We start from the raw sequence: 11,227 nt of genomic DNA on the forward strand, positions 1-11,227 counted from the left end.
AGGAGCTGGTAAGGTGCATGCATCAGCTTCTATGCAAAATATTTGAGTGTGCTCTGCCCAATCCATAAGAAGAGTGACCCTGCAATCCGTGCCAATTATCACGGGATTAGTCTTCTAAATATCGCCCATAAGGTTCTAGAGAGCATATTGTGTGAAAGGCTGACGCCCACCATCAACCAACTGATTGGATCTTATCAGTGTGACTTTAGACCTGGAAAGTCCACTATCGACCAGATATTAGCAATACGCCAAGTCTTGGAAAAAAGCCATGAAAGGAGAATCGGCATCCACCATCTTTTTGTCAATTTCAAGCTGCGACAGTACGAAAAGAAGTTACCTATATGCCGCGATGTCTGAATTTGGTATCCCGGCACAGTTTTTTATAAGAGCGCGTAAGCCGATGATATTGAAACTGTCGGCCTTAACAACCGCGCTTTTAGTTCTGCCTTTTCCAAACTGAATAAAGAAGCAAAGCGAATGGGTCTGGTGGTGAACGAGGACAAAACGAAGGAAAATTTCTCTTGTTAACAAGTGCTACTTTGGACTAAGTAGACAATTGAGTACTAAGGTCCTCTCTCGTCGAACAAAACTAACACTCTACAAGGATCTCATCATGCCCGTCCTTTGTCGGCACGTATGGCGCAGAAGCGTGGACGATGATCATATCCGATGAAGAAGAAGTTCGAACCTTGGCACGTTGACGACGGCGAATATCGCATGCGATGGAACAATGAGCTGTATGAGCTTTAAGACGGCATAGACATCGCGCAGCGAATAAAGATCCGGCGGCTACGTTGGCTGGGTCATGTCGACCGAATGGATGCAAGCCCTCCGGCTCTGAAAGTATTCGATGCGGTACCAGCTGGTGGTAGCAGAGGAAAAGGAACGCCTCCTTTGTGTTGGAAAGATTAGCTGGAGAAGGACTTGGTGCTTTGAAAGTGCGGTACCAGCTGGTGGTAGCAGAGGAAAAGAAACGCATCATTTGCGTTGGAAAGATTAGGTGGAGAAGGACTTGGTGCCACTTAGTGTGTCCAATTGGCGCCAGTTAGAATGAGAAAGAAACGACTGGAGCGCTTTGTTCAATTCGGCCAATATCGCGCCAATCAAGAAGAAAGATCCATTTTTGTCATCTCGAGTTTTTAAGATTCTTAAAATGTTTCTGAAACAGAAAGTTTGGGATACGGAAGTTCTTCTTGCAAATCAAATGCTTTTATTTTGCTTTTTTCTGGTCCCCTGCAAGGCAGTTCTGGCTTCAATTGACTTTGTCTTAGCTGCAATATCTCTGCCTCATTATTGTAAGCTCCGATTTTTCCCTTCAGTAAGTCGCCAATAATTGTAGTAGGTCCGAAGAACTGAACTGAATTATATCGCTAGATTAGCACGAATAAATGATCCTTTCTGCTATTATTTGATTGACATTTTTCGGGTTATAATGTAGTTCGGAAACGCGCCAAAGAGGGCCGCGCGCCATCTTTAAGTTGTGTTTATATAATTTCTTTAAATTTTTTACTTAGGCCCATTTCATAATTAACACTAAATGAATTCCATATAATGTTGAAATTACAACCATCATCTAATGGTTAATTTTTGACGATATCGTAAAATTTACATTGAATAAATTTAGTTTAAAATAAAGTGGTCTGAAATAACTGATGAACCAGTTTGTTTTCTGAACTTAATGGTCTAAGTGGGCCCTTTAAAATGTTCTTTTAAGCCATACTGAAACTCTGATCATTTCTTTTAAAACTGCATTTTATTTTAGATTCATCGGTATATGATGCTCTGATACAACTTCTATAAAATCTTGAAATTAAGGATATAAGAATATTTGGTTTCAATTAAGAGCGAGTTTATACAAAGGGCCATGTCGTAAGCTTATTTTTATTGCCAAGTTAACCGAGTATCGAATTCGCCTTAGCCATAACTAAGTCTTTCATCGCCCCACAACAAATCAAATATTGTATCGTGATTATTTAAAATTCAAAAATGCCACTCCTGAACGCTTCGTCGCCGTTTGGTATGAGCGACTGTGGTCAACGAACAAAAGTGTGCGAAGTGAAATAAATATGCCCAGTAAATGTGTTTATTTGAATGACGGTGTAAGCTCGCCCCAAGTTAAAATGTGTAATCATACAGTTATGGAAGCATGCAAATGGGCATATTTATTGCTATTTAATGACTTATTTCGTCTGGTTTCTTTAATTTGGGCACTTTGCCGCCGTAATGCATTTTTTCTGCGCTGCACTGTAAAATTGACCCGATCTGCATAACATCTCTAACGCTAAATAGCCGGTGCTACTACGTTCACAGTAAATGTATCTATAAGTAATTATAATATTTAATTGGTATATATGTACGTATGCATATAGTTCCATTACTTACGATCTGCAGTTTGCGGTATTTTGTATTTCAAAATAAGCGGCAGTGTTGTTCGCTGAACTGCAATCCTTCAATAAGTCATCCTGTGGCACTGGTGTTGCAGTTGTTGTTGTTGGTGTTACCAGATCATCATTAGCACATGTTTGCTTGGCCTCGAGCTATAGATATTTGAATCCATCAATTAAATTTCAAGCATAAAATATATTGCGGTGTCCAGACTCACGAAATCTAGTACTGCTTGTGTCGCACACACTTTCTTTAAAGTGGACTTGGTAAGCAAGTCCTCACTGCAAAGTTGATCGGCATTACATGATAATGCATTAGATGCCCCAGTGGTTGTACATATAGCAAATTGCGTCGAACTTACACAAACAAACGTCCCGCTTTTCTTCCCGGTACAACTACCACACGTAACGCTTGAGCTATCACACACAGCTGTAATGTTTACACCATCGGGATTGGCCTCACACACATTAGTAGAGTTTGTGCAGTATTCACCGGACGGGCAATTATAAACTTCGTCATCGATCGGACTTACTGTAAATATTAACATATACACATACATACATACATATACTACATCTAACATATATATAAGAGTATATTGGGTGGTATAAACAGTTCGGTAACAAATTACCAATAGATGACCTTAAACTCAATGGTGTTTGAAAAGTGATATTTTTTAGATTTCGTATTTTTTTCGTTTTAACTTAACTAAAATATAAAGAGTCTAACAAAAATCACGTGCTGACTAGAAAAAAATATCGAAAAGCACGTTTTCGAATTAATCGAATCGAAACACAAATGAAATCCTTGAGGAAAATCAAAAGATCAGTACATAGTGAACAAATTGCTAAGGTAGCCGTTGGAGTACAAATAATTGTATGTGAAGCATATGATGGACCGAATTTCCATTTGCTTAACTCTGAAACGGGAGAAAATTGAGTAATTTTTATAGCGCATCATTACTCTCAAAGTACGTATAAAGCAAGCTGCTCAATCTTTGTCCACTCTTCGAACAAAATTTGGGCAAGAAAATTAAACCCACAACAATCCATTTCAATCAATTTTGAATTAACAAACGCGGAATGGACCAGGAATACAGATTCTTCTTTGAACCATTTTAAAAAAGTAGTATACAAAAAGAAAGGCGAAATTTATTCAACAATAAAATACAAATAATATCATGGATTTCCAAATTATCATTAATGTACGGGGAAAATATTTCTATCAGCTTCCAACCTGGATCCCAGATATGGTACGCTGATGGATCGAAATTAGAAGATGGTAGAACACGGGCGGCAATTAATGGGCGTAAATATAAAAAAATCGATTCCAATAGGTTTCCACCCAACTATCTTCCAGGCAGAAATACATGCCATTAAGATATGTGTGAGGGAATGTGTCCGTAGAAAAATGAAAAGAACTTACATTTACATACTTTCAGATAGTCAGGCGGCTTTGAAAGCCCTTCTATCAACTACAATTACTGCAAAACCGGTACATGATTGCCTGAATGCTAGAGAACTTCAACTTAATATTATTGGGTTGGCTTTCTGGACACGAGGGAAAGAAAGAGCGGACCAATTAGCAAAAACAGGTGCAAACATGCCCCTACTTAGTCCTGAACCTTTCTGCGGACTTACAAAAGGCCACATCACAGAAATTCTCAGGAGGTGGAAGGTGAAGAAGTTCGTTGAACACTGGCGAAACTCTATCGGTCAGCGACAAGCGAAACAATTCCTAACGCCTTAACACAGTCGACTTAAGACTTTTAACTGGTTACTTCACAGGCCACTGTAGCCTGAGATATCACTTAAACAAAATTGCCTTCTCTGAGACCATCATCTGCCGATTCTGTGAAATGGACATTGAAAATTCCACACATTCTTTGTAAATGTCCTGCACTAAGCAGAAAACGTGCCGCCGTTGCCGAATGGGTTGGTGCGTGATTAAAATTCGGAATTCACAGAGGGAACGTTGGTTCGAATCTCGGTGAAACACCAAAATTAAGAAAAACATTTTTCTAATAGCAGTCGCCCCTCGGCAGACAATGGCAAACCTCCGAGTGTATTTCTACAAAGAAAAAAGCTTCTCATAAAAATATCTGCCGTTCGGAGTCGGCTTGAACCTGTAGGTCCCTCCATTTGTGGAACAACATCAAGATGCACACCACAAATAGGAGGAGCTCGGCCAGACACCCAAAAAGGGTGTACGCGCCAATTAAATATATATATATAATCAGACAACGGCTACAGCACCTTGGTGGTACTGCTTTACCCCATATAAACTATGGAACAATAAATCCCAGAATGTGCTAAAGTTTTTAAAAAGCCTCAAAATATATGGTACCTCAGCATGTTTTGCACAACAGATCTAAATTGGTCGCAGGGCGCAGGGCGCAGTAGCCTAATAATAATAATAATAATGGGTGAAGCGAGCGGAAGCTCCTCCAGTGTTAGCAAAAGTAGGATTGCCCCTAAGGGTGATAATGTTCTACATATGGTGGGTTGGAAATGAGCGGTTAGGCATTCCAAATAAAGCATAATAATGCAGCAGCTTGTCATTGTCCAAACTAAGGTATTTATGACCAAATTAAGGTATTCAAGACTTCCATCTACGATCATGGATCATAAGTAGACCATTAACAAAGAAGAAGATCAAATATCTATCACTTCACATAAATGGCGTGTAAATCCCGTACCACAACATCGCTTAATACTTAGGTATGCCACAAAAGAAAAAATAAGTGTTAGAAACGAGATTTAGAACTATGAACCGGCTTATGGGCAACCAATCAGCCTTATCCATATACAATAAAACTCTCTTTTATAAGCAGTTGCTTAAACCAATTATGGAATCCATCTATGGGGCTGCTCAAACTATAACAATATAAAATCAATAATAAAGTATTACGATGCGCTGTTAATGCACCTTGTTACGCTCGCAAAACTGACATCGGACGCGACATTGGCTTCGAACCTGTTGCCACTTCGATCAACAGAAACGCTAAGTCTCATATGGAAAGACTACGCCACCATGTAAATAGCGAAGCCTCAGCCCTAATTGACCCAGGTATATGGAAAGAAAGCCTGAAACGAAAAGAACCGCACCATCTCACGCGGTAGTCCACTTCTCCGCAAGCTGTGCACAGAGCATTATTCAATTTATTTGTGTTACACAAAATTACATTCAAATTATTCGTTAGTTTATGATTTGTTAACTAGTTAGACAGATAATTTATGAGGTTTGCACTACGACCTCATGGTCTTTTGTCCCTCTACCCTTCACAGTATCTCATCCGAACCCAGTTCTCTTATTAAACTCGGAATAGGGCTGGGTTGGAGTGAGCGTATGTGCCCTTTTTTCTGGCTGCAGTTGGCCAAGATGTCTCAACCTTCTCCGCGCTCTAATAGCACTGCATTGCGGGAGAAGGTGCAATGGAGTCTCCTGAGATTGGTCGCCGAAACGTCAAGAGTCCGTAGACCAAATATCGATCATATGCAGATAACTTCGCAGTCTTCAGTGGCCTGTGAGAATGCCCTGAGCACTCTCAGTTTATCCTTGTTGAGGGTTATTAGTTTTTTAAACTTCTTTTCGTTGTTCCCTCCCAGTAAGGAGTTCGCCTGACGTAGTCCCATAGTTGGGTGAAAGAAAACTTCCCTTAAACCTAGCTCTTCACTCCTAAACTTCTCCTTGATTGTGTGTTGCCCTATAGCAAGGAAGGGCTTAGGTCCTATTAAATGCGAAGCGAGGCCTATTTCTATTTCTTTCCCAGTTATACCACTGTGTAATGGGACTTAAATTAGCCGAATGTGATTGTGCGTTCCCAGTAGATTAAGTTTCTCGATGCACTCAAGGACCAGTGAGGACGCAATAAGGCCATGAGTGCCGCTTGATCGTCGCTCAGAATGGCAATTCACACATTCGGGAAATTTCTGTCTAAGTTTATCTCTGCACATAGACAGATAGATAACATTTCGGCTTGATTAAGATACCGACTGTCACTTCTACCTATCTTCTAACAGTCATAATTTCTGAAGCATCGGGACTCTATCCTAAAAAATATCTCATTTAAAAGACAATTTTTCAATATTTTTAATAATTATAGTTTCGTCGCATAAAGTTTGGAGATATGGAACGAAATTTTGTAAATTAACAGTTAAGTTAAACACCGAGACGAACCAAGATCAAAAAATTTGGTGATTACGTACTAGGAGCGTTAACCTAGGATGAGGAGCACGACAAAAGAAAAGAGGAAGAAGATATTTTATTAACCTAAAATGGAAAATTAAGTCTTTATTTTTGTTATCCGATTAACTGGGTCTCATTCATTTAATTCCTACTAGTTTGCCAGATAATTGTGTTTCACTGTTTGGCTGTTTTTGATTTTATTAAAAACCGTTATTGGCCAATAAATATAATTCGACAATTACATCTAATTATTAGATTTCGGTTTTCAATACTTACATGTTGTTACTGCCGATTCTGCATCATCATAACAAAGCTTGTAGCTCGTATCATTTATGCATAAAACAAAGTTGTTCATACAAACCCCACACTGATCAGCGGCTAAAGCTGCAGCCACAAAGAGTAAACACAATGCGATTACCTGCAAAATAAACTTAAGCGTTTATATGACCTTAGCTTTTAAATCTTGGAAAAATTGTTGAACTTGATTTCCGTATTTGGCAAAATGATCACAAACAAGAAATATAGTTTTAAATGACGTATTAACGGGCTGCACTAACTAATAGTTGTCCCAACGCGAATCTGGCCTATTTTGGCGACAACCTTCATGCAGTCGCAGACTTCTACTTAAAATGCTTTTGTGAAACTTTATTCATTAAAATTGCTTGAACGATTGCATACAAATTTACGCTCAAGGTTCATTCTTAATAAATGTATAGCCTTGAGTAAACTTGAGCTGAAAGATAATTTCAGAATATCTTTGAATATCATAAACATTGTCTTTGAATTCGAGCACCTTCGACTGCATTTCACCGAATAGATTTTGGCATAAATAGTGTCCCTTATCGATCTTATCCTCGTCTAGTTTCTATAAAAGTAATGTGTCTTCTAAGTGACTAACGGAGTGACGTGCCTAGGGAGACATTATACGAGGAATACATTTGATTTTTCTCACGATATCTTGTTTAGTGTCTTCGTTTCAGAGAAAACATATAACGTATAAAATAATTTGTTACGTTTGGCTTTTAGAAAACGTTTGATTCCAACTTTGACTACTTTTAACCGAACTGGGGTCTTGAACGGAACGCGCACTTGGACTATCAGCATGTCTTTCTGCTCGGTAAAATGCAAATATTTTAAGCACTAGACTTAAACCGCTTGCAAAACGCATCATTGGTAGCTACCAGGCTGGCTTTCAAGAGAGAAGATCAACGATTGACCAAATTTTCGTACTAAGACAGATTTTAGAAAAGTCTCACGAATACGACATGAGACTTCAAAGCAGCTTACGACAGCATAATTAATACGTTTAACACACGTGATCAAGGAGAATGTAAGGAATGTAGTAAGAGTTCAGAAAAATCCGTCGCGAGAGTTCGCTACCTTAAACGGGCTTCGGCAAGGGGATGGGGTCTCATGTTTCCTCTTTAATATTGCCCTTAAAAAGGTTATCAGGGACTCTGCCGTAAACACAAAGCGGCTTACGCGGATGATATAGACATAATCGCAACCTCGCTTCCGAGTTTGAAAGAAGCTGTCGCAAGTATTGAGAGAGCAGCAATATGTATGGGCTTAGAAATATACGAAACCAAAACTAAAGCGCTAGTTTCAACTACATCGGACCCTGTCAGACACAATGTGGGTCAAATACTAAAAATCGGTGACTATGGTTTCGAAGTAGTGAAAGAATTTAAGTACCTTGCAGTAATCACCAATCATGACAACAAAATTTCTGCAGAAATCAGCCACAGCATCTTTATGTCCAACTGCTGCTATTTTTCGCTGTGTCAACACTAAAGGTCGTATCCTAGACAGAAACACAAAGATTTCACTAAATCGCTCAATTATATTTTCCATCTAGTACAACGTGGAGACTCAGTGATGCAGATAAACAGAAGAGAGAACAGGTAGGTAGGTAAGATGGCAAGAGTACCCCAGGTACACTACAAGTAGCACTTACGTGCCGTTTTGATACCATAATGTGGACCACTACCTGTGAAAGGATTAAGGGAGGAGATAAAACCGTCTGCAGCCATCCAGTGCTGTTGATGTAGCGGAGGAGAGAAAAGGGACCTAGCTGGAGAATTTCATCAAGTCATCCCCAAAGGGGACGCTGAGGAATCTCAAGCGCCTAGCCGCCAGAGCCGGACATTTGCAGAGAAAGTGTTACACAGTCTCTTTCTCTGCAGGATCCCCACAGCTTCTGCAATGGAGGTTGTACGGAATTCCAAGCTTCTCCGCATGAGTGCCGATCACCCAGTGACCCGTGATCACCGCAATGAGTTTGGAAATTGAATGGCGGGGGGTTCCCATCACCTTAAGCGTTCTGTTTACATCGTATTGAGGCCACAGTGCTTTTGAAATGGCACACGATGAGACAGACCTCCATCTGTCTTGCGCTTTTCTTAGAAAGAAGTTGTGTAGTTTCCCTTTAACGACGGCCAAGGGGATACCGATGTCTGAGAAGGGGGCAGCTGGATCCGGTTCTGCCGCCCCCTTCCTGGCAAGCTCATCGGCAATTTCATTTCCCTCTATATTTCTGTGCCCAGGAACCCAGATGAGGGAAATGTTTCCTGCACGTCCTTACAGGAGTTCACGAGAAGAGAGCTGCAATACGGCGACGACAGTGCCTTGATTGCAGCTTGGCTATCGGAAAAAATATTAATGTCTCCCTCCGAAAAGCGATCCCGAAGCATTTTGAATGCCTGCAGGATCGCGAAGACCTCTGCTTGAAAGACGCTCCTTCTCTCCGGCAGTTTAAAGGAGACCGAGATGCTGGCTGCAGTCCGACTGGCGGAAACGCTATAATCATGAACTCGAAAAACTATACGCACCCATCTGTGATACCACAATCATGATCAACAGATTTAGATGGGCAGGTCACATATTGCGAGCCGCCCCCGCTTAGATGGATTGACGGTGTAGAAGAAGACGCAGGCTTATTGGAATTTCGGGCATGGAGGGCGCAGGCACGAAACCGAGACAATTGGAGGCATATGCTACATCTGGCGAAGACTCGACCACGGTTGTTCAAGCAACAATGATGCTGATGAAAATGCTATTAGTGCTCCAACAGTCTCGGATATATTCTTCGCTTCCTAAACAATACATGTTTCGTGATCGTTTCAGAAGTCACCTTCTATGCATTCGGTTTGCCTTGTACGCACTTTGCCTCGCAACTTGTCTTACCTCGCAGTTTCTCCCTATTATTCTATGATCTGTAACAAAAGTGAGGTGGAGTCTGCTCTGTTTAGCCATTTCTGGAGAGGTTGTACGCAGTCCAGCGCAAGTTTTGATTTAAACGTGAATGATCCCAGTACACTCCTTGCAGTCTGACTATGACTAGAGACGAAAACATGTCTTGCAAAAGGTTCGGTTGATGATATCTCAAAGGTCGTGGCTTGTTGCACCGGTCATTGGCTATTTGGCGGGCATTCCTTGAGACTAGGAGTACTCTCCCATGAATATTGTAGAAGTTGTAGGTATGAGGAAGAAATAGTTGAGCACTTCTTTTGCAATTGTCCAGCCTTAGCTAAAATCAGAGCAGGTTATCTAGGTAAACACTTTTTCAATTCTCCTACAAAACTGTCTGACGTGCGGACTAGATCAATCCTGCGCTTCATAAGAGCCTCAAAATGGTTTCATGCGGATAAATAAACAAGGTTCCCGTCTCGCACAGTGGTATCGCAACAAGCCTGTAAGGTTTAAGTGAGTTGGTCATACGGACCGACCACCACCATAATCTAACCTAACCTTAGAGGTTCGGTTTCGAGTTGCTCAACAGACTACAGAATCGCCGCAATTTCAGCCTACAAGGCGTTGCAATGATCTTTTAATTGAAAAAGTAGGCTTGGCGGTGCGCAGAAAGATTTACTATGCATATCAGGTGAATTTGGGCGGCTTCTGTAATTATCGCACTGAGTTTCAGTCATTAAAAAGTTTCACACAAAAACAAATTAAGCACTCTTCTTTCGTACGAAAAAAATTAAAACATACACCACAAATTGAGGCAGAAAAAAATTTAAATATATTTAATGTTCTTTTAAATCAGCTCAGTAGTTCACTTTTGGTTCACTATTACCCTAATTCTCAAACTTAATATGTATGGTCTCTTCTTGCTGAGTATATCCCTTCTCATTTATGCACTCAAGTATCTCATCGACTCACTTTTCCAACCATTTTGTGATATTGGTATATTTAAAAAAAAAACTGCTTTTACGCAAATCTTCGCTCTGCTTATTTTGTTCGAAACTGTAGCGAATTGAGGCAACTTCCTCCTATTTATATCTAACAAGTCATCCATAAAACATCATTCGACATTTATCTTTATTAGTTTGTGTATTTATTCAAGAAAATTATTAAGCTTATACCACGGCGAATAAACATTTATGTGTAGAATATAAATTTGTGTACAACTTTGTCAATTTTTCCTGAAAAATATTGACAATTGATAAACTAAATTTTTACATGCACGAGGTGGCGTAAAATGAATCATCTAATTTTATTTTCGAATAACTTGTTTGCTAAATAAAAAAAGTGTGATTTGTATCATGGAAATCTTTACTTTCATCTTTACGCGCTCCATTGCTTGGTATACAGCAGCCATCTAGTTCACAAGTGTCCAAACATGATTGACGAGACGTCACTTGCAAAAATT

General features: G+C 40.0%; 1 protein-coding gene across 1 annotated transcript; it reads right to left on the reverse strand.

Moving 5' to 3' along the window:
* Positions 1–1,734: 1,734 nt before the first annotated feature.
* On the reverse strand, positions 1,735–10,817 carry LOC128861554 (uncharacterized). Its single transcript, XM_054099759.1, has 5 exons — positions 10,738–10,817; positions 6,850–6,991; positions 2,603–2,916; positions 2,383–2,537; positions 1,735–2,319 (listed from the first exon to the last, which is right to left on the reverse strand). The coding sequence occupies exons 1-5, from the start codon at positions 10,747–10,749 to the stop codon at positions 2,199–2,201; spliced, it is 744 nt and encodes a 247-aa protein (XP_053955734.1). The 5' UTR covers positions 10,750–10,817; the 3' UTR covers positions 1,735–2,198.
* Positions 10,818–11,227: the final 410 nt, after the last annotated feature.

This window comes from Anastrepha ludens, chromosome 4 (genome assembly GCF_028408465.1).
Source record: "Anastrepha ludens isolate Willacy chromosome 4, idAnaLude1.1, whole genome shotgun sequence".
In the NCBI taxonomy this organism is placed as follows: domain Eukaryota; kingdom Metazoa; phylum Arthropoda; class Insecta; order Diptera; family Tephritidae; genus Anastrepha; species Anastrepha ludens.

Bases quoted from the DNA above. Each gene is read 5' to 3' on its own strand.
- LOC128861554 (XM_054099759.1), bottom strand. The intron at 2,917-6,849 runs GTAAGTATTGAA...TAATATTTACAG, and splicing joins AGAATCGGCAGTAACAACAT to TAAGTCCGATCGATGACGAA. The intron at 2,320-2,382 runs GTAAGTAATGGA...AATTACTTATAG, and splicing joins AATACCGCAAACTGCAGATC to ATACATTTACTGTGAACGTA.